The sequence below is a fragment of the Schistocerca piceifrons genome, chromosome 5 (genome assembly GCF_021461385.2).
Source record: "Schistocerca piceifrons isolate TAMUIC-IGC-003096 chromosome 5, iqSchPice1.1, whole genome shotgun sequence".
Classification (NCBI taxonomy): Eukaryota; Metazoa; Arthropoda; class Insecta; order Orthoptera; family Acrididae; genus Schistocerca; species Schistocerca piceifrons.
This window is the reverse complement of record NC_060142.1, coordinates 337089551-337113207: the sequence shown is the minus strand read 5'-3', so window position 1 is coordinate 337113207 and position 23657 is coordinate 337089551. Positions and strand designations below refer to the sequence as shown.

The 23657-nt window shown below is 40.8% G+C and overlaps 1 protein-coding gene across 1 annotated transcript in view; it reads right to left on the bottom strand.

The window, feature by feature from the left end:
* Positions 1–23657, bottom strand: part of LOC124798490 (trafficking protein particle complex subunit 13) — a 208252-nt gene that overhangs the window by 43276 nt on the left and 141319 nt on the right. Inside the window, exons 7-8 of the mRNA XM_047261928.1 lie at positions 23044–23270; positions 3264–3364 (exon numbers count right to left, since the gene is read on the bottom strand). Of these exons, the coding sequence (XP_047117884.1) occupies positions 3264–3364; positions 23044–23270 (328 nt within the window). The remainder of the gene's footprint in view (positions 1–3263; positions 3365–23043; positions 23271–23657) is intronic.

Here is a 23657-nt window from a genome sequence, read left to right as displayed (position 1 = left end):
TTTGTTTCCTTTACTGCTTGCACAATATACAGATTGAATAACATCGGGGAGAGGCTACAACCCTGCCTCACTCCCTTCCCAACCGCTGCTTCCCTTTCATGCCCCTCGACAGTTATAACTGCTTTTTGGTTTCTGTACAAATTGTAAATAGTCTTTCGCTCCCTGTATTTTACCCCTGCCACCTTCAGAATCTGAAAGAGAGTATTCCAGTCAACATTGTCCAAAGCTTTCTCTAAGTCTACAAATGCTAGAAACGTAGGTTTGCCTTTCCTTAATCTAGCTTCTAAGATAAGCCGTAGGGTCAGTATTGCCTCACGTGTTCCAATATTGCTATGGAATCCAAACTGATCTTCCCCAAGGTCGGCTTCTACTAGTTTTTCCATTCATCTGTAAAGAATTCGTGTTAGTATTTTGCAGCTGTGGCTTATTAAACTGATAGTTTGGTAATTTTCACATCTGTCAACACCTGCTTTCTTTGGGATTGGAATTATTATATTCTTCTTGAAGTCTGAGGGTGTTTCGCCTGTCTCATACATCTTGCTCACCAGATGGTAGAGTTTTGTCAGGGCTGGCTCTCCCAAGGCCATCAGCAGTTCTAAAGGAATATTGTCTACTCCCGGGGCCTTGTTTCGACTCAGGTCTTTCAGTGCTCTGTCAAACTCTTCACACAGTATCATATCTCCCATTTCGTCTTCATCTACATTCTCTTCCATTTCCATAATATTGTCCTCAAGTTCGTTGCCCTTGTATAGACCCTCTATATACTCCTTCCACCTTTCTGCTTTCCCTTCTTTGCTTAGAACTGGGTTTCCATCTGAGCTCTCGATATTCATACAAGTGGTTCTCTTTTTTCCAAATGTCTATTTAATTTTCCTGTAGGCAGTATCTATCTTACCCATAGTGAGATAAGCCTCTACATCCTTACATTTGTCCTCTAGCCATCCCTGCTTAGCCATTTTGCACTTCCTGTCGATCTCATTTTCGAGACGTTTGTATTCCTTTTTGCCTGCTTCATTTACTGCATTTTTATATTTTCTCCTTTCATCAATTAAATTCAATATTTCTTCTGTTTCCCAAGGATTTCTACTACCCTTCGTCTTTTTACCTACTTGATCCTCTGCTGCCTTCACTACTTTATCCCTCAGAGCTACCCATTCTTCTTCTACTGTATTTCCCCCCCCCCCCCCCCCCCCCCAATTTCTGTCAATTGTTCCCTTATGCTCTCCCTGAAACTCTGTACAACCTCTGGTTTTATCAGTTTGTCCAGGTCTCATCTCCTTAAATTCCCACCTTTTTTGAGTTTCTTCAGTTTTAATCTACAGCTCATAACCAATAGATTGTGGTCAGAGTCCACATCTGCCCCTGGAAATGTCTTACAATTGAATACCTGGTTCCCAAATCTCTGTCTTACCATTATATAATCTATCTGATACCTTCTAGTATTTCCAGGATTCTTCCATGTGTACAACCTTCTTTTATGATTCTTGAACCAAGTGTTAGCTATGATTAAGTTATGCTCTGTGCAAAATTCTACCAGACGGCTTCCTCTTTCATTTCTTTCCCCCAATCCATATTCACCTACTATGTTTCCTTCTCTCCCTTTTCCTACTCTCAAATTCCAGTCACCCATGACTATTAAATTTTCGTCTCCCTTCACTACCTGAATAATTTCTTTCATCTCATCATACATTTCATCAATTTCTTCATCATCTGCAGAGCTAGTTGGCATATAAACTTGTACTACTGTAGTAGGTGTGAGCTTCGTGTCTATCTTGGCCACAATAATGTGTTCACTATGCTGTTTGTAGTAGCTTAGCCGCTCTCCTATTTTTTTTATTCATTATTAAACCTACTCCTGCATTACCTCTATTTGATTTTGTATTTATAACCCTGTATTCACCTGACCAAAAGTCTTGTTCCTCCTGCTAGCAAACTTCACTAGTTCCCACTATATCTAACGTTAATCTATCCATTTCCCTTTTTAAGTTTTCTAACCTACCTGCCCGATTAAGGGATTTGACATTCCACGCTCCGATCTGCAGAATTCCAGTTTTCATTCTCCTGATAACGCCGTCCTCTTGAGTAGTCCCCGCCTGCAGATCCGAATGGGGGACTATTTTACCTTCGGAATATTTTACCCAAGAGGATGCCATCATCATTTAATCATACAGTAAAGCTGCATGCCCTCAGGAAAAATTACAGCTGTAGTTTCCCCTTGCTTTCAGCTGTTTGCAGTACCAGTACAGCAAGGCCATTTTGGTTAAAGTTACAAGGCCAGGTCAGTCAATCATCCAGACTGTTGCACCTGCAACTACTGAAAAGGCTGCTGCCCCTCTTCAGGAACCACACGTTTGTCTGGCCTCTCAACAGATATCCCTCCGTTGTGGTTGCACCTACGGTACAGCCATCTGTATCGTTGAGGCACTCAAGCCTCCCCACTAATGGCAAGGTCCATGGTTCATGTTCATCTACTTCTTTCAAAAGCTCTAAAAGGAGGATGCTGGCCTATTAATTACACAAAGAGAGACCTAAGAATGTGTTACTTAAGAATAAGCAACAAAATAGTAAGGGGTTCCTCAAAAATGTGAATAAGGTGCAAAGCTACGGAAGGGATAGAAAAAAAAAAAAATGTTAGTAAGAAATGGTAGTAACTTGTAAAAAAGGAAAGAAGTAGTTGAAAGGTTTGATCAGAAGATGCTGGGGGAAGGGGGGGGGGGTGTACTGAAGAGGGAAGTAAAAAAGTCAGAACTGGAAGATATCATGACAATAAGCAATGTACGTGAGTAGAATACCAAATAAGCTAGAAAGCAAGATCTCCTTCAAGGAACTCAGAGGCACTACAGAAAGAGTTCACAGGAAATTAGTCCAGATCTAATAGTTTTCAGTGCAACATGAATGAAGCATATCATTAGACTACAACTCCTAATGGCAACTTCCCAGTTTGCAGAGTTGCCAAGTCATGGTGTTTGATAAGGGGTCTAAAACATCCAATTCAAGTGCTGTTTGTTTTATTCCATATCATCTGCAGCTTTGATTGCGTGATTCAGAGCTACCTTAAATTTCAGGAAGGCAGTCAGGAAAAAGGGGAGCAGATAATGGCACATTTGTAAGGAATGGGCAGAAAGAAGGGGAGGAATGTGGCTCTGCTATTTGGTTATTTACAGGTGGATCACTATCACTATTATCCAATATGTGGAACACATTTAGAAAAAAAATTCCATCGGCACCTGACCAAATGAATATTCACTTAATATTTCACATACCATGTGTTGATTATTCTGCACACAATCGTGAAGGCTTCCTCTAAAATCACAATATTTGGGAGTTCTTGCACAGACAAACGTATGTCCCCATAATCTGGTGCCTGGAAAAAAAAAAGAAAAACTTTTGTAATACATACATTGTCGAACACTTAAAAACCAATGAAACATAAATGTCCAGTGTCAGCAGATTATCTACAGAACACTACACAAGTGATCTGTTACTTTAATGCTCATCAGTTAGTGACTCAGTCAAATGTGACGGCAAACATTGACAAAAATTTTTAGCTAAAAAACAATAATGCTGTGACATTTGATATGGACATCAGTGAACTGAATTATGATGATATAAAGGAATTTCTATTTCAATTCAGCAAAGAATGGGGACATGTGGTGGCTTACTGTTTCCAATAAGATTGGTGCACAGTGTCCAAATAATTACATCCAAAATCGCTTAATATTTTCTTATTAACTGAAAAATATACAACAGTGTAAATAGTAATCTCTCTGATGGTTGAAGATGTTGAGCCTGACAATCCTGTTAGTGCTTTTCTCTGTAGTTATCATTTCATTCTTTAACTTCTCTGAGCTCCTTTATACTTTATGTCATGTTATGCTGTATATATACATATTACAGTTATCTAACCTGAGCAGTACATTCAAGAAATTTCACTCTCAGTAACTAAAAGCCTCTGTGCATCTGAGAGAGGGAAAACAGTTGCACAAACTTCACACTAACCAGTATATATAATCTATTATTATTTCAAAAGATTCTAAGAATTTAACAGTAAACAAGTTGCACCCATCCATATTTAGTATCATAATTTACACATTGAGATGCAGTTTGATGATTCAAAATATTTATAGGTGGATACTGATGAAAATGCACTGAGATCCCATATTCAAGACCCTGTCGGCATATGTGTAGTGTACCCAGTTGGCATTGGAAGCTGCCTTGCTGATTCATAAGGGACCCAGTCATGTTACCACTTATTCACTGATGCTGAGCCACAATCCTTGTTTCATTGTAACTCATCGAATCACCAGTAGAAATATAGTGTTCGGTGATAGTGGACTTATTGGCTTGGAGGAGGTGAGTATGACACTGATTTTCCACAATGTGATCCTGAACAGTGTGCATCATTTGCCATACATAAGATTTGCTGCATTTACATGGAATCCTGTGAACAGCTGCCTTGCGCAATTCTAAGTCATCTTTGGCAGATCCCAAAAGTGAGAGATTTTGAAAGGAGGATGAAAAATTACTTTAACCTTTTGTCTTCTTAAAATTCTGCCTATTTTTGCAGAAGCATTTCCAGTATACAATAGACAAGCAGTCATTCTAAAGGCCCCATCCTCTTTCTTGTTCTGTTTGTAGGTGTTCCAGTTCTGTTAGCAGATTATCGGAATTTGAGACCGTTTTGGCTCGGTGGATTAAGGACTTCAGAATACCCACTGCACCGGACGGTGGAAACTAGTAGCTTGTAAATACAGGTCTGTATGAGTAGGCTTTTGAAACATGGAATGTTGAAGTGTTCCATCGCTTTTATGTTGCACAAAAACATCTATAAGTGGCAATCAATCTTCTCTCTCCATCTCCGTAGTAAATTTTATGTTTTCACTTATGGAGTTCAGATGTTTAAGGAGCTCTCAGAGACAGCTCAAATGATGATGTCAAATTATGAAAGTGTCATCAATGTATCACCAATATACAGTTGGTTTAAAATAGATGAGGTGATGGCTTGCCCCTCAAAAATTCCATAAAAAGCTTGGCCACCAGGCAAGACAAAGGGATCCTCATGGTGACAGTCAGACTTTTTGAAAAGCTCTCTTTTAAATAAAATGTATGTCAGAGAGACTTTGCTCTAATGACACTGTAACATTAGCCCCAAAGCTATTGCAGATGAAATGTAGTGAGTCCACCAGAGGCACATTTGTAAAAAGTGAAACTTTCCAGCTAAAGTGACTTGCATCTGCTGACAAAATCAGTATAATTTCTTACATGATGTGGATACTAGCCTACAATGGGACTGAGTGAAGACTCCAAAACTGGCCACAATAGGATGTAGAGCTGCATCTTCTTTGTGGATCTTGGCCTAGTCTAGGTCGAACTAAACTATTTGGTCTCAAATGTCTTAATGACGTTCTTTTGTAGAGAACTGCCAGACAGAAGTTCTGCTGTTTTTCCCATCACTTCTCAATCTTGCGATATGTTGATCACATACCAAAATATTTATCTTATTGATAATAGTCCTCCCACAGTGAGCACAGTACCATTATGTTTATCCACTTTGAGTGTCACTGTACCTATGTCCACTCTTAAGTTAAGGAGGGCTGTCCCCTCCAAAGGTGAAACGCCACCCTTCAGTTTTGTGGCTCTTGCCAACACACGGCAAGACTATATCAAAAATTGGTCAATCTTTGCAGCCGGTTCACTTTGACCTGTGTCACACCAATCACGCAGTCCTAAGACAATGAAGACAGTCTTGCTGCCACTTCTAAATGCAGATAATATACTTACATGTTGACAAAGACAGAATCTGATTCACATCAACTGAAATGAATTCTCTGTCATATGAGCACTACGCTCACTCTGCTAATCATGTAATTTGCAGCAGCAGTATTAATACGAAGCACAATTTTAACAAATTTTAGAATATTGCCCTTGTCTCTGCAACTTAATAAAGCCATCAGTGATCAGTAATTTCGCTCTTCTTCCACGTATTGGACCTTTGAATAGACTGCATCAATTCTTCATCATATATTTGCTAGATATAAAATTTAAAACTTTCCCAGGGTACAGATTGTTCCATGAAATTCTGGGCAAACTGCTGGATGTTTGCAACTTGCTGCCATGATATCCTGATACACAGTCATATCACCATTTTCAAGTGAATTCTCACATTTAAGGCCCCCACCCCCGGAACATACATGATGTACCGAGTTGGCATTGTGCATGCGGTACTTGAGCACATGTGCTCTTGCTGCAAGTCTGTTGTGTGCTGCACTGGGCATCCTCTTAGGTGAGCTCATGCAGTAAAATCTTACAACAATGCTGGCTGACTACAGCACAAAGTTTTTTTAAAGAGAGGATTCCATGCAGGATTTGACTAGAAGCCACTGTTCTGACTGATGAGAGTCATATTTCCACTGACTCATTGATGATGGAGCACCAAACATTTGATTTGTGGACCACAATTTTTGTGTCATTGCATTTCATCAAATAACCAGTAGAAATATAGTGTTTTTTTGGCTTAATAACTTACAAAAGTCATAAAAAAATAATTTTATCATTTATTAGTGTTTGTAGACCTCATCGTGAAGAAGCAGCCTTCAGGAATGTAAAACGACTCGGATAATCACAAAGAAAGAGAAACAGAAATAAAACCTGTACAGGGTATTAACAATAAGATGTCACTTCATTGCTGCATGATACTGTATCCATGAGTGAATGGCACTATTGGTCAGGAGATCCCATCTGGAGTTGTTCAGCTGCCTTGTGCAAGTCTTTTTGACACATCTCTGGTGACTACTGCATTGAGTTCATGCATAAATAAGCTGATCGATAAAATTATCATAAAAGCTGCTACCTGCTTTCAGGTATACTAAAAAGATGCTGTTTATCTATTACCATGAGCTTAACAGGTATGTGAAAACCTTGTGTAATGTAAAGAAACAACAGTTACTTGTACACTGCAAAAATTCAAATAATATATACTTCTTTCTTGACTAATCTTACTCATTATTTTCAAGATTGTTGCCAGATGAGCTGTAAATGGCCACACCTCTTTTGAGGGAACCATCCCAGTATTTGCCTTAAATGATTTAGAGAAATTGTGGAAATCCTAAATCCTTATAGTCAGATGGGATTTGAACTGTCATCCTCCCAAATATGTGTCCAGTGTCTTACCACTGCACCACAACACTGAGTATGGCAGTGTGGCAATTCAACTGACTATACAGGTTGTCAGTTGTTGTACCAACATAGAAAGGCTAACAGTAACATTGCAGCATAGATGGTACATGACGCGGTGACCATCACCTTTGCTTTGATAATGAATGACTGTGACTGGACTGCTGTAGATGCCATTGGTGGGATGTATTGAAAATTCTTACACTTTGCCGTCCATATACAGAAGAATGTATCCGTGAAGTATAGGTCTGGGTCTGGGAGATATAATTGGGAATTGCACAGATTGTGAGAGTGCCAGACTGTGAGGAGTGGGATTTTGGGTACAGGATATACCTCAATTCAGGGCAAGCAAAAAGGTAACCAATGTTCTTGTAAAGCATGTGGTCGAGTTTTAAAGGCATAGATGATATAGGGTGACAAGTGGAGTGTTTCTGAATAAAGTCATGGCAGTTGGCTGTTAAAATATTATTTATTGCTGAGATTGCAATTTCAATACATGGTCATCGTCAAGCAATGTAAGATAATGGGACCCACTCCACAGCATAAAGTTGGCATGCTGGAGTCTAACTCCCAGCAGTGTAAAAACAACATGAGGTGGTACAAGTCTATCCACTGTTCCGTATACCATGTTACCATGAATGAAAAAGCTGATAAAATAAAGATGAACAGCTGATATGACAGTAAGAACAATGTCTACTATAAACACTAAAATCCAAATCTCGAGTAGAAGTAAAAATCTCACAGTGTATGTAAAAGTGGATAGACTTATACCATCACATGTATTTAGTTTTATACTGCTGGGAACTATGTTACAGCATGACACAACTTTATGTTGTTGAGTAGGTACCATTATCCCACAATACTTGACATCAAAAATGTTGAAATTGAAGCTGCAATAAATAATATTTTAAAAGCCTAAAGAGGCAATGACTTCATTCAAAAATTTCACTAAGGCTGTGCACCCACTCATCATCAAGAGGAGTTTTTGTTAGTGGCTGGATTGGTGATGGATGAGACAGAAATGGTGTAGAATGCTTCTTTGTCAACTTGATATACAGGTATATTCTGTCTGTGTAGATCTAATGAGGGTATCACCATATTTTACTAACACCTAGTTGTCTCTACAGACATGACACCCATGAATTATTTAAATGTAGAGAAAGATATTTTTAATGTGAACTGAGGACAGCTGTCAAAATAGAGATACTGTTGGTGATTGGTGTGTTTGACATTGATAAAATTATTTACTGTACCATCATATAGGTGAAGATAAATGTCCAGGAAGGTTCCATAAGGTAGCATTCCATGGCAACAAGGTGGTGGGCATGGGGGATCATGAAGAGATTATGCATTGGGACAACATTTACAAGATGCGCTTTAAGTTCAGGTCTCAGATTTCTTTTCCTCCCTGAGGACTGTGAGCAGATAGAAACACATAGTTTGTCTTAAGACAGGTGGACACACATTGAGCATGTTTGATGTGGATAGCAGTACTGTATGGCACACAGAACTCTAGCAGCTGTACGGAGAGTGAGGAGAGATTTTGACACAGAAAATGGTGACATTTTCATTATGAGAACAGTATAACTCACTTTCTCAACTTGTGTGATGTGGCTTCAACTGAAGTTCATTAGCATCTCAGTGAGATATGTGGTGGTGCTGCCATGAATGTGAAGAATGTGTGTTCACGGATGTGGCAGTTCGAAAAAGGCTGAATGTCGTGTGATAACAAACCAAAAAACTCTTAGCTTCAAAACAACACACTAACAACTTTGTCAAATGAGTGGAGAAAGCTGTTTTGGTGGAGTGCTGATTGTGTGTGGAATGTATTGCCTACGAAGTTGGAATTTCTGCGGGATATATAAACACAATCCTGCACGATACCTGAAAATATGGAAAGTGTACTCCAGGTGGGTGGCAAAAATGCAGACAGATGACTTAAAGGTTGTGTGCATGGTAAATTGCTGGGCAATGATGACACAAGATGGATGGGATTTTCTTTTCAACAACTGTGACAATGTATGAGAAGTGGACACCATTTTTCAATCCTGAACAAAGCACCAGTCAGTTCAGTCTAAGCACATGGACTCACTTCCACCAAAAAGTTGCAGACAAGGGGCAGTCCTGAATAGCAATGATGTAATCTTTGCTCTCTGTGTTGAAAAGGGCACAGTGGTGACAGGTGCAAACTACTAAAATGATTTTAAGAACGAGCTCCTTCCAGCATAGTGACAGAAACAGCTAGAAGAGGCTGCACATGTACTTTTTCACCAAGCCAATGCAGAGCACATCAGGCAAATGAAACATAGGAGTGTCCATATAAATACAACTTTGAAGTAGTTTCTCATGCTCCTTGCTCATCTGACATGACTCCTAGTGAATCTGGCCGTAATGAATCTGGCAGTAGTGAATCTGGCAGTCTCCAATGATGAAAGACAAACTCCACAGTTACGCATTTTCCACTTGTGCTGCTATGATCCACTGGACAATACAAATTTCTAATAAAAGCGTTCTTAGCAGTCATGGTATCATGGTGTCAACAATGTGAAAATTGTATATGGCTTCAGAAAAATTGCTTAAGAAGAGACAGAAGTTTCGAATATTTTGTGTGACTATTTGTGAAAAAGAAAATTGCACCTCATACACTGATAAGCAAGCAATTTGGTGGTGATACTGCAAGAACTGTGGGAATATGGAGGAGGAAGTGATTAATGCTATAGATGTAGGAACGGAGACTCGATAATTGGATTATGTCAGGCATCATTAACAGTGGCTCTTTGTGTGTGGTATCAGGTTTAGTGGTGCTCTTTAAGCAGGTACACAATGGTTGTACAGAGGTCCACAATCTGAGGTAACAGATTTTGGGATGACTTAGTTTTATGGTGGATATTTGGGAAGAGATAACAGTGATACAGCTTGGAAGTGGAGGAGTCAGAAAGCTGGTGGAAACATATTACCCATGCAGTCACTGTGGGGGACTTCTCAATGAGAATGGCAACAACGACGTTAATAATAATAGTAATAATATGAAGACCACTCCATAGCTATGATGCTGGACTTACTAGAATGGTGTTTGGAGAGGAAAGGAAAAGCCACGTTGGAAATAAGGAATTTTTGGAAGACTATAAAGGGTGGCTGGGTGGAAGAATTATGGTTGGAGTGAGAATGGAATTGAATAAGAGATGTTTCAACATGTGCTTTGGATTGGTTGAGGTGTTTAGCGTGGATGGCAAAGAAATGTTTCTGCTTAGAAGGAGAGTGAAGGACAGGAGGTTTTTGACTATTCAAGTAAGGATAAATATATCTAAAAACAAAGATGATGTGACTTACCAAATGAAAGTGCTGGCAGGTTGACAGACACACAAACAAACACAAACATACACACAAAATTCAAGCTTTCGCAACAAACTGTTGCCTCATCAGGAAAGAGGGAAGGAGAGGGAAAGACGAAAGGATGTGGGTTTTAAGGGAGAGGGTAAGGAGTCATTCCAATCCCGGGAGCGGAAAGACTTACCTTAGGGGGAAAAAAGGACGGGTATACACTCGCGCACACACACACATATCCATCCACACATATACAGACACAAGCAGCTTTTCCCCCCCTAAGGTAAGTCTTTCCGCTCCCGGGATTGGAATGACTCCTTACCCTCTCCCTTAAAACCCACATCCTTTCGTCTTTCCCTCTCCTTCCCTCTTTCCTGATGAGGCAACAGTTTGTTGCGAAAGCTTGAATTTTGTGTGTATGTTTGTGTTTGTTTGTGTGTCTGTCGACCTGCCAGCACTTTCATTTGGTAAGTCACATCATCTTTGTTTTTAGATATATTTTTCCTACGTGGAATGTTTCCCTCTATTATAATCAAGTAAGGATAAAGTTAGGCTTAGACCTAGAGAAGATGCCTTTTGAGAAGGGTGAGACTTCTGAACAAATCAGGTTTTCACGCATATGTTTAGCCAGGAGAAAATAAACATACACTACCGACACAATATTTTTGTAGTGTTCTATGTCATGAAATGTGAAATTCTGCAAGCCAACATCTGCTGAATGCAGAAATAGGTGGAAAATGTGCAGGCACGTGTAAGCAGAAATATGACACAAATGCAACTGCTGTTGTTTTAAATGAGTAAAACAAAACACATAAAATAAAAGATATGCTGATGACAGTATTTTGCATGGAAGAGTGTTTGATGTTTTATAGGAACTGACACAAGCTTTTATGGGTATGGGAGCCAGTATTTTGTTTGGAAGAGTATTTGACGTTTTATAGGACATGAAATGTGAGGGGCACAGCAGGGCAGCAAGGACAGGTCAAACAAATTATGACAGTAATGTTTCATGTGAATTATCTACAATTTCACACAAAAAGTAAAAGTTAGTCTTAAATAATTGCACCCATACACTCCCAACCTCACACCTGATCACCACACAATTAACTATCTAACATCCTTTAACATGGCATAAAATTGCTCAGATTTTCTAAAACAAGCAATAATAACACATAGGCAAAAAAATCTACTCACCAAGCAACAGAAGACTGGCAAGGGAGACTAACTGGACAGGGTAGGAAGGAAAGATTGATTGTTGGTGACTACACAGTACAAGATTTGAAAACCTGAGAGCTTAAAGGTGGAAGGTAGGTTAGTAATCAAGAAAGAGATTACTACCAAAACATCATACACGAGTTAATAAGAGCGGTAAACTAAGAGATTACATGTGATAAAGGTGATTGGGGGTGGGGGAGTCAGGTCAGAAAATGAAAGATACAGGAAACTAAAAGGGAGTAAAGAAAGTAATAGTTACTGTGAAGAAATGTCTAGACTAAACAAATTAACGTGAATTAAGATGCGATGGGCAGTGAGAATGAAGGACATGTTGTAATACCAGTTCTCTCTTACAGAGTTCTGAGAAACTAGTGTCTGGTGAAAGAATCCAGATGGCACATATGGTGAAACAAGAAACGAGGTCACGTCTGTCATGTTGTAGAGCACACACTACAACAGGATACTGTGTGTTGCCAATATACAACCTCTATGCCCATTCATCCTAACTGATATCTTGGAGGTAACCATGCCGATGTAAAAGGCTGAGCAGTGTTTACGTAACAGCTCGTATACAAAGAGTGTCGTTTCACAGGTGGCTCCCACTTTGATAGTACAGGGTGAGACAGAAAGAACTCCCTCATTTGAAAGGCATCATGCAGCGTTCAACCACAGAGTAGAGGGGTGGGGGTGCTCTTTAATAGGTGCATTTGTGCGATTTTCAGTGTACGCCAAGACATGATCATGGTGCTTTTGTCATTGAGCAGTTTATTCAAAATGGTGGATCGCCATTAACTACTCCACGTGTCTTCCACAGTCACTTCACGCTCTGGCGACGGGATCCTGTTCCTGATAAGGAAACCATTTATTCATGGATTCTGAATTTTCAAGAGATTGGTTCTGCATTCAAATATAAACCCTTAGATTGATGGCGGCTACAGGCCTGGAAAACGTTGCTGCAGTGATATATTCATTTCAACAATCACCTTGACATTCTGCAAGAAAGCGTGCATTACCCACACTATCATCTGATAGAGGCATGAGAAGAATATTGCATCAAGATTTTAAAATGCACCCCTACATGATTGTGTTGATTCAACAACTGTGTGGAAGTGATTACGAAGTCAGTACAACACTGTGTCAAAATATGTTTTCGGAACGTTCACCGAGAAGATGTGATTTTTTTCATACAAGGCACATTTCCATTTGTCAGGTGCAGTAATCAAGCAAACTTGCAGGTACTGGTCTGAAAACAACCCCCAGGAACTCCATCAATGACCACTCCATACTCCCAAAGTAACAGTGTGGTGTGCTGTTTTTAATTCTGGTGTGATTGGTCTGTATTTCTTTGAAGAAAATGGTGAGATTGTTACTGTAAACAGCAGTCAGTACTGTGCCCTGCTCCATGACTTCCTACGGCAAAAACTAGGTGAACTGTTTAATGATCTTGACCATGAGAATGTGTGGTTCCAACAAGATGGTGCTATAGCATACATAGTGTGTCAATCACATGCATTGGAGAGGGAAATGTTTCCTGGACATGCCATTTCTTTGCGTGGTGATATTGGGGGACCATTACGTTCGCCACACTTCACACACTGTGACTCTCTCTCTCTCTCTCTCTCTCTCTCTCTCTCTCTCTCTCTCTCTCTCTCTCTCTCTCTTTTAGGTCTATCCCAGGTCCAAGGTGCACCAACATTACCTTCAAACTATAGAGGCCCTCAAGGAAATGATTACTAAAGAAATTGAACCATGCTCTAAATTACCTGTAGAGTAATGAACAATTTCACACAACAGCTCAACCAATAGATCAACAATGGAGGCAGCCATTTGAGTGATGTATTGTTTGAAACAAATTAATATTGTTTTCTTGTGTTTGTAGAAATAAAAATGTCCTACCTTATTTGGTTTAGTTTTTCTTAACTTCCTTAAAAGGGGGTTCTTTCTGCTGCACCCTGTGTATGTTTTTCCAGTTACTCTTACAGCTTTCCATTCTTATTAACTCATGAACTACGTTTCGGCAGTAATTTCTGTATCGCATATACCGTATTTCCACTTTTAAGCTCTCAGGTTTTCTAATCTCTTCTGGTGCAGTCTCCAACAGTCTTCTTTCCTTCTCATCCCATCTGGTAAGTCTCCCCTGACCTGAGGTTCTGGATGACTTTACTAAACTCTCTCCAATTCATAAACATCACTAGTCCTTTTCCTTCAACCCTCTTCCTTCCCTTTCAAACCTTTATGCCAGAAGGAGCCACTGCCTCCATAAGCTTGCAAATTTAAATAACTTTATGTTTGTTTTCCCTTGCTGCTGCTGCTTCTGCTTTTTTATCTGTCCAGTTACATTATATTTTAAAAAAACTGATTATTTTCTTTGATATATATTAGTCGATAAAATGTGGTGCAATGTGAGCCATGTGCCACAAGCATGCACACATTGGAAGGTCCTCCTGCCGGAACAAAGAAATCATGTGTCATAGGGCTCTGTCCTATGTGAAGGCGACTGAAAGACCTCATCCCCTCTGTGTGGCTGGAAGGAGGTATGTCATGACTAAATTATTTACTTTACTAGACACAGCTTATTGTTTGTCAATTCCAGCCACTATTTCCCATCTACATATGATTTTGTATCTCAACAGTGAGATGAGAGCATGGGGAGGAATCACATACTGAACTATTTGATTATCGTGACATGCCTCCTTGGCAGCTACATCCACCATTTTGTTTCCCTTAATACCAACCTGCACTGGTACCCAGCAAGAAGAAATCTCCTTCCTCAGGACTTTCTAGGTGAGGAGGACATTCTGGATATTCTGAGCTACTTTATCTGATATGTACAAGTACTGTAAATAGTTATGGGCACTCAGAGAGTCAAGACAGATGAGGAATTCAGCAGTTGCAACACATCTCTTTTGGTCCAGTGACCTCAAGATCACATATAATTCTGTATTGAACACAGTGAATTCTTGAGGCAATCTGATCTTGAGGACATGATCGGGGAAAACAACAGAGCAACTAATGGAGTCTGTTATTTTAGATCCATCTGTGAATACAGCTACATAGTTGGGGTGCTCATTTAAAATGTCAAAAAATATGGAAGAGTGCAGCTTCTCTGGTACTGAACTAAATCTAAAATTACTCTTAGCCTTTGCAGCTAGCATGGCAACAGATGATCCCAACCCTGGATTTGAATTTGTACTTTCCCTACACCACGCAATTCCAGAAAATGCTGTATGCAGATCCCAAACAGCCTTGTTGCTTCTGCATGCTTCGATAAAAGGCATTCCACAGCTGGATGAGCAACAGTATGGTATGCTGACAAATTGGGAACAGTGAGGGAGGACGTTCTATGCTAACGCACCATGAGGAGTTGCCACTGCACAGTCAGAGGCAGTTCCACAGCCTCAGCACAGAGAATAGGTATGGGGCTGGTCCTGCATGCATCTGTGGCCAGCCTGATCCCCTCATGGTGGATAGCATCAATGATTTTGAGGTAAGAAGGCCCCATGGACACACACACTGCGCACACACAGTCTAGCAATGATCACACAAAAGCCCTACATAACTGGAGCAGAGTCAATCTGTTCATTACCCATGACCTGTGGCCTAAGGTTCCTTATGATATTGAGTGCTTTCCCGGCCCTTGTCTTCAGGTCCATTACGTTTGGTAGCTAAAACAGTTTGGAATAAAGAATGAGGTCCAGAAACCTCACCGAGTTCTTAAAATGCAGACTGGTGCCCCTCATATGCAAGCTAGGTAATTTAAAAATTTGTTGAGAATGGACACACTTATCTGCAGAAAATTTAGAACCAGTCTAGGCAATCAACTCCTCCAACTTTTCACTGTAAGTTGTAATTGATGACTCATGGCTGCAGTGCTGGAGGAGGGACAGAAAAGCATAAAATCATCCACTAATAAGGACCACTGCAGAAGATGCCTTACCATAGACATTATACTGCTTATGACTACAGCAAAGAAGGTAACACTTGAAACTCTTCCCTGGGGAACACGATTCTGTGTTTCAAAATTATATGACAGTACATCACCAACTAGGTATCTCAAAAGACTTTTGATAAAGAGGACTGAACGAACGCGGGGATATGACCACGAAAGCCTCACTGGTGGAGCTGTCCTAGAATACTGTGCCCCAAGTAGCATTGTACAGCAGACAAACTTAAAACAAAATATTCCTATAAGGGTTTTCCTTCATAGCTTATTAAAGCAACACTCTAGTAACTACTGGGACATGTTTGGTCCTTTCCTGATTTGAGGAAGGGTACCAAAACTGCCTACCTCCTTGAACTGGAGAACTGTTCTGTCCACCATATCAAATTAAAAAAATTCGAAGTGTATTTCATGTGATTCTATTTGAAAGTTTTGCAACATGCTGTATAAGATTTGGTTGTGACTGGGTGCAGTACCCACAAGCCTCAAACAGTGCTGAATTCAGCTGCCACATGGAGAAAGAGCAATTGTATGACTCAGAATTGATGGATCTGAAGCCCAACTCAACCTTTTCTGTGGTCACATGGTATTGGGGAAACTCTGGATCCTGGCTGCCAGTAGCAGTAGTCATTATAAAATGCTCTGCCATTGTCTGGATGATGTCTGTGGGTGTTGGGTGTTGTTTGGAGGCACAACTACTTCAGCATCTCTGCTACAAGTAACTGATTTCTTTTGCCAGAAATCCTCTTGATGGATTCCCATACTTTTACAGCAAGTGATACTATGGTAGGATTCAGGAAAATGTGCCATGACCTTTTCTTGCTCTGCACAATTATATGTCAAGCTTCGGCTCTCACTACTCGAAGGCTGTGAGGTTTTCTGCTGCTGGGTAGCACTTAAACCATTGCAGAGCTGCACATCTGACCAGGATAGCTGAGCTACCTACATCAAGTTACAGGTGGACTGACAACTTCAGGATAGATAGTCAGAAGCATGGTGGATCACACTTGTAGCTTAGTATACCAATTTTTCGACATTGTCTCTTAGTTCAAACACAGCCAGGTAGCAGAACTTCATCAAGTTAACTCTGCTGATCATGCACATGGGTGGCTTCCTTTCAAGGATTGCTCTTTCTGGCAGGTGGATCCAGCATAGGGAGTGGTCACTGGAATGAAGGTTATCAGCAATGGCTAGAGAGCAGAAAGAGAGGTCCTTGGTTAAGGATAATCCAGTAGCATGTTGAACTGAGTGGGATTGCCTGTGCTGCTGAGGAAGCACAGTTCCAGACACATTATGATGGTTTCCAAGATTCAACCCCCGAGGCAAGTAGAATTTGGGGCTCATAATAAGTCTCTCAGTACAAGAAATTCTTGAGGAAGTTGGTCTATAAGATCTGTGAGAACCTCAGAATCTAACGCTTCTTGTGGTGGTAAATACGTGAGCGTATAGTGATCCTCTGACCCACACAAATTTCAACTGCAATAAATGCAAGTGCAGCAGATGGTCCCTGCACTAACAGTTTCAGTTTCTCCACATGCATCCTGAACCTACAGACATTATGTTTAAGTCTGGGACCCCATTTATCAATGAGGTTTTCCTTTCATCCTGTCTCTCTGTTGGGGTAGGGACCCTGCAATGAATGGAGGCTGAGACCAGGGACTAGATGGTTGCCCAACACAGATTTCATAAGGCAAATCATTAGAATTGTCAGATAAAGTGCGATTTACATGGTCCAATGGTTTATGGCCTGTCTTCTACTGCGGTTGATACTTCCTGTTTGCTTTGTTTGCCAGAGGAGACTTCAAATGAATGTTTGTGGCAGCAGCAGTGGCAGTGCTGGTGTGTTTACTAGAGTCTGCCTACTGAGGTGCCAGAAGCTCTACAATGTCAGCAATTTTGACATTTTCTGATGTTCTCTGGGCGATGCCTTAGGCTTTGTAATAACAGCACCTACACTAATAAATACAGGTAGTAATGCTGACACTAGCAATTTCTGTCTGTGTAGAGGCATCGATTTTCTGAATAGGCTTTTTAAGAGCTGAAGTAAATGAAGTGGTGTAATTGAGGGGTTGCATGGTTTTATAGATCTTATTGGCCTCACCATACAGGATACACTTAATTGTTTCTAGCTCCTCTATCTTCCTTTCCTCAAGGTATGCACTACAGTCTCTACTCCAGACAGAGTAATAACTAGATTAGTTAATGCATTTCAAAGGAAATTAACAAATGACACCATTGTGGGTGGCTTTACCACATTTGCCACAAGTGGCTTCTCCCTTCCATGATAAAGTGATGACAAAGCAGTGGCATTTAAAACAGCACACTAGGTTGGGAATATCATGCCTCACATTTAAGTAAATAAAACCTGCCTTGATATGCTCTCTGAGTGTTGTGCTACTGAATGTAAGAATAAAGGCATTTGATTTTACAAGTTCACCATCTACCCATTTTATTATACTTTACTCATTAATGACACATTCTTGCGCCTACTCACCTTTCACTTCCTCTTCTAGAATACCTGTAACATCTCTACAAGACAACTTTTTACTGTAGTTCAAGGCATTATATAACTCTTTTTCGATGGCATGTTCCCCGAGGTGTTTATATGGGAAGATCAAAAAGTTTTCATTTGAAGACATCGTTGCAGCATATGTGCAACATAGCGGAACCACTTTGTGGGCATATTAGAGCAAATGTGAGAATGTGAAATATGGTGACACTATTTACAAAATGTACTATTATTCTTTTCTTGGCGCCAAAGGACAAACCCCGGCAGACATCAATTGGAGAATAAAAATTACGTATGGGGCAGACTGTCAAAAACCACTTTTGTGGAATGGTGTGCCAAGTTCCGTGCTGGCTGCACTTTTACACAAGACACCCAATATCACAAATGTTGTAACACAAAAGTTACGCCAACTCAAGTGGAAGACAATCGAGCACCTGCCCTAAAGTCCTGCGAGCACCTGCCCTGAAGTCCTGATCTCTCCTCACACAATTACCAATATTAAGTCCCTTAAATAAGGTCTCGCAGTGTCAATGACCCCTGTCAAAGATGTGCAGCACGCAGTTACAGGATTCTTCATGCAGCAGGACACAGTGTTTTACCAAAAGGGTATCTTCGATGTGCTGCATTGGTGCGATGGTTGCCTTGGTGTTCACGGTGATTTTTCCTGATTGGCATACCAATTCTGGACTGTATGGCCTTAGAAAATGGAAACTTTTTGATCGCAACCTTATGGTTGCGTGGAGGCTTGTTGCTTGTTGGGAACTAGAGGTTTCAACTAACAGTATTCAATTGCTTTATAGATTTTAAAGAGTCAACATTGCCTTCTAAAACCTTTTGAGTGTAGAAAAGTGAAACTTCCTCAAAACTGCCCTCTTTCTTTTTAACTATTACAAACACATTCTGTTTAGCAGCATGTGTAATGTTACGATATATGGAAATAATCCACATGTCAAGTCTGGTGACATGAGCCCTCTTATTAGGTGAGAAGCTGATACGCCCCAGTGATGCACTGTGAGTTGATAAGGTTGATGGGTCCATCTCAGTCCCAAGCGTTTTAATAGAAGTCTATACCATTCTCGCAATCCGGGCAGTTAAACCAAGATTTCGATTCTGTATCACACAGAACACTTCACCACTGTGCCGTGGTTGCCGTAGCATGCCTGGGGCTTATGATTACATGGAAATGGTGGTGCTTACAAGTCCCCAGCTCAGGCAACCCAAGTTCGCTAACTGATATCCAGCAAATGAAAGCTAGGCTTCCTGAGGTGCTTGTAATTTAGAATGACCTGGGGAGCATATGTGGTTTTTATACAAAATACCAGAGACAGAGCAAGCATTACCCCCCCCCCCCCCCCCCCACCCACACACACACACTTACTTTGAGCATTGATGTTAAATATGAGAGTACTATGAGAAGGATAGTTGCTACTCACTGTATAGCGGAGATGCTGAGTCGCAGATAGGCACAACAAAAGGCTGTCGGAAAGTGAGCTTCAGCCAAAAACTGAACCAACACACACACACACACACACACACACACACACACACACACACAACAATCTCATGCAGTTGCAGCCGGAGTCTGGCTTCAGCTGCCAGAGACTGTGTGTGTGTGTGTGTGTGTGTGTGTGTGTGTGTGTGTGTGTGTGTGTTTGTGTTTACAGCAAATGTCTTGTTGGCTGAAAGCTTACTTTGTGACAGTCTTTTTGTTGTGTTTATATGCAACTCAAAAGCATCTCCTCTATAAGGTGAGGAGCAGCTATCCTTTTCATAATATTTTTACATTCCATCCTGGATTTTCCAATGTTAAACGTTAGAATTTTTGCAGGGGATTATACAGTGATTGTTTTGTTTATCTGTGGTAAATAGTTCAACTGTGGTGGGACTAGGGGTGGGGGCTAGATAGGGGTGAATGCAATGGAAAAACCAATGAGACTATGTCAATGTACTGCAGGTCAGGCATTTGAAAAAAGCTAACAGGGGACAGGAAAGGGAATATTTGAGGCTTGGATATAAGTGGAAGGAACTGAGGAAGAACTGCACAAGAATACAATTTAGAGAATGGGGGGATGACACAATTACTGATAACAAGGCAGGCAGAAAGAATACATATTTGCAGTTTACTGTTCAAATAATAAAAAAATATAAAAATATTTTAAAAATTAAAACAAAAAGTCAATCAGCAGTAGCAGTTGAGTTGAAAGCATCTCCGAACAGGATTGTGCATTAACCTAGCACAGCACCTCAACTCGGATGAGGAGAGCATGTGAGAGCAGAAGGAAGAGAGGATGAAGAGAAATGACTGGAGGTAAGGGAGGATGAGGTCTGCAAGAGAGGTAGTACAGGAACAAAGAAACAAATGAAGTGCCAATGAACCTTCCCTGGCACAGACAGGGGAAGAAGTGTGTGTTACACAATGATGTGGAGGGCTCGGTGGTTGAGATGGGTAGTAGGGGGTGAGGTGAGGGGGGGGGGGGGGGGGGGGGGGAAGGGGGAAGACAAAAGATGAGGGAAACTGCAGAAGGTACAGTGTGGGCATAAATTAGTGGAGTAAAGTGGGAGGAGTGGGAACCAGTGGAGGTAGATGTGGGACAGAGTCTAGCAGAGATGGAAAATTGCACGATTAAAGGATTTGTTGTAATAACAATTACCATTTACATAATACAGAGAACCTTAGTATTTGAGAAGGGAGTGGGGCTCAGTGATAAGGATGGTATGGGCTGTCACAGAAGTAGAACATGTTGCCAGTGGCACGCTTTGGGTGGTTAATTTTGTTCATGGTCACAGTTCGGCAGTGGCACTCAATTGGATGGGTTGTTTGTCTATAATGAAGTCCACATGAAAGGCTGTCAAGGAGCCGCAGTACAGTTGGTGTACAACATTGATAGATTGATGGCTGTAACATGTTCCCCAGCCTCTGATGAGGACAGCCTGTGACAGGACTGGAATAGATGATAGTGGGAAGATGCATAGGACACATCTTGTATGTGGATTTTCCACTGAATGTGACCCAGGTGGCAAGAGGTTGGAAACAGGTGTAACACAAAGATAGATCATGATATTTTGTAGATTGGAGGGGTATTTCAGTCAGGTGGGAAGGATTTTACGGAGGATTTTCTTTTTCAAGGCACAGTTAATGGTAACTGAAACCCTCACATAGGATCTGGTTAAATGTTCCATTTGGGATTATATTGGGTAATAAAGGGATGAAGGGGGTGCTTCTTTGCAGCTAGTTAGTGTGGAGTGGTGGGAGAAGAAGAGATATATGTGGCCCACACAACACACTCCCTCCCAATCCCTCATCCCCTCCCCAACTTACCTGCTTAACTCACTGTGAGCTACATTCAAATTTCCCCTGCATGATGGTGGGTTTGCCAGTGCCATATTTGACTGATGACCTTAGCAGTTAAGTCCCATAGTACTCAGAGCCATTTGAACCAAGCTCAGTGGCATATTCCTAACCTTTTTCCTTGTTGACTCTCTCTTCCACCTAATACCCTTTTTCCCTTTACCCTTCACTTCCTTTATGTACCTCTCATCCACTTCACCTAAGAACTGCTCACACCAGTCCGACTTCAACGTAGTAGTGATGTATATGTGTGTGTGTGTGTGTGAGTGTGTGTGTGTGTGTTTCTATTAGATTGTTATCACCAAGAAATGAGACTGTACAAAAACTTAGCAACTATTTCTGTCTTGTTTGTGCACTAGTCAAGTCACTCAATGCCTTGTCTATACAATGAGTGGGTCTCCCCTTTCATTGTTCACGTCAGAACTTCACGGTATTGTATCAGTACAAAATTTTGAGTAGACGCCTAAAGTGATTAAGAACTTATGAACAATGATGGAGATTAGGAAGACTGAAGTACTATTGTTAGGCAGTAGTCATAGTGAGTTGTAGGTACAGAGTTCAGGAATGTGGTATCAAGCTATCAGGTTCTTCTGGGAAAGAGCACAGCTCAATCAGATGATTGGAGACTAAGGGGCTTTAGGAAAAAGTTTTACGCAAGAGCATCAGATGGTGATAGAGGGTGGAAAAGCATTAGTCAAGTTGCAACACCTAGACAATGTAGGTGGCAAAGAGAATATTGCTGTGTGTGTGTGTGTGTGTGTGTGTGAGAACGTTTTCAGTTTTGTTTATGTGCCTGTGTTGTCTATATAGACAAGATTTTTAGACTAGCAAAAAGGTATTACAAATGGTAACCAAGGCAAATAGGAAAGAGCCTTGTAGAGATGTTTTCAGAAAATATAAATTACTTTCCAACTATACTGTGTACATTCTGCAGCTAAACATGTTTGTGAAACTAAATCCAGAACATAATGTAATAAGCAGTAATGTACACAACTACAACCCACAGGAAAGGGAAAACTTTCACAGTATTACAAGTAATAAAAAGGCTGCAGACCACTGTCCACATATAATAGGGACAATTTTTATTTACAATAGACTACAATTTGATTCCAATACAACTGATGTAAATAATTAAGGAATTAGCTAAATCACTTGTTAATAGAGAAATCATTGTATTCAACACAAGATTCTAAATTTTAATGTTCCCTTGTAAATCTATTAGTGTTTATACGCATTAGCTTGTTTTTGTAAGAGAAACCTGATAATTACTGATCCTCTGTTTTTATATCAATGTATGAATTTATAATTTACAGATAATTACAATTAGTAGAACCTTGTATCTCACCATATATGTAAACTAAGGTCATGATAACGTCCGAAAGGTGGCTGTTGTATAGAGACCACATAAACACAAATAAATAAATAAACATAAAGTTAATGTCTCAACTATAAGATGAGTGGTTAAGTTTAAAAAAAGAAGGCACAAATATCAATGAATCAAAGATAAATGTGTTAGACTATAGAAACTCTTACCATCCTTTGCAACTGACTTGTCTGTAATCTTCCCCGTTCCCCAAGGTTAGATCTCCACACTATATCAAGTTTTCCTATATTTGTAGCACCAGCAAGTAGTCTCAAATCAGATGTCAGTGACGGCTGTGGAGCAAGGCAATAAAGAAACTGTCGGCTTGCTTGTGGCTGAAGAACGTTCACTCGGCCAAAAACAGATTCTCCAGCTGGAGTTGAGTTTAAGGCTGTCACTGAAAATCATTTTCCACAATAAAAGTCCAAATATTAAAAACTGGCCTTTCAGAAGTAATATTTACTAAGCAAAATTATTGATAATTTATGGTTAGAAAACAACTTATGTGCTTTAATGATATATTGCATACTGACGGGGGCGTGGGAGGGAGGGGGGAGACGGGGGCGTGGGTGGGAGGGAGGGGGGAGACGGGGGCGTGGGTGGGAGGGAGGGGGGAGACGGGGGCGTGGGTGGGAGGGAGGAGGGAGGGGGGAGACGGGGGCGTGGGTGGGAGGGAGGAGGGAGACGGGGGCGTGGGTGGGAGGGAGGAGGGAGGGGGGAGACGGGGGCGTGGGTGGGAGGGAGGAGGGAGGGGGGGGGCGTGGGTGGGAGGGAGGAGGGAGGG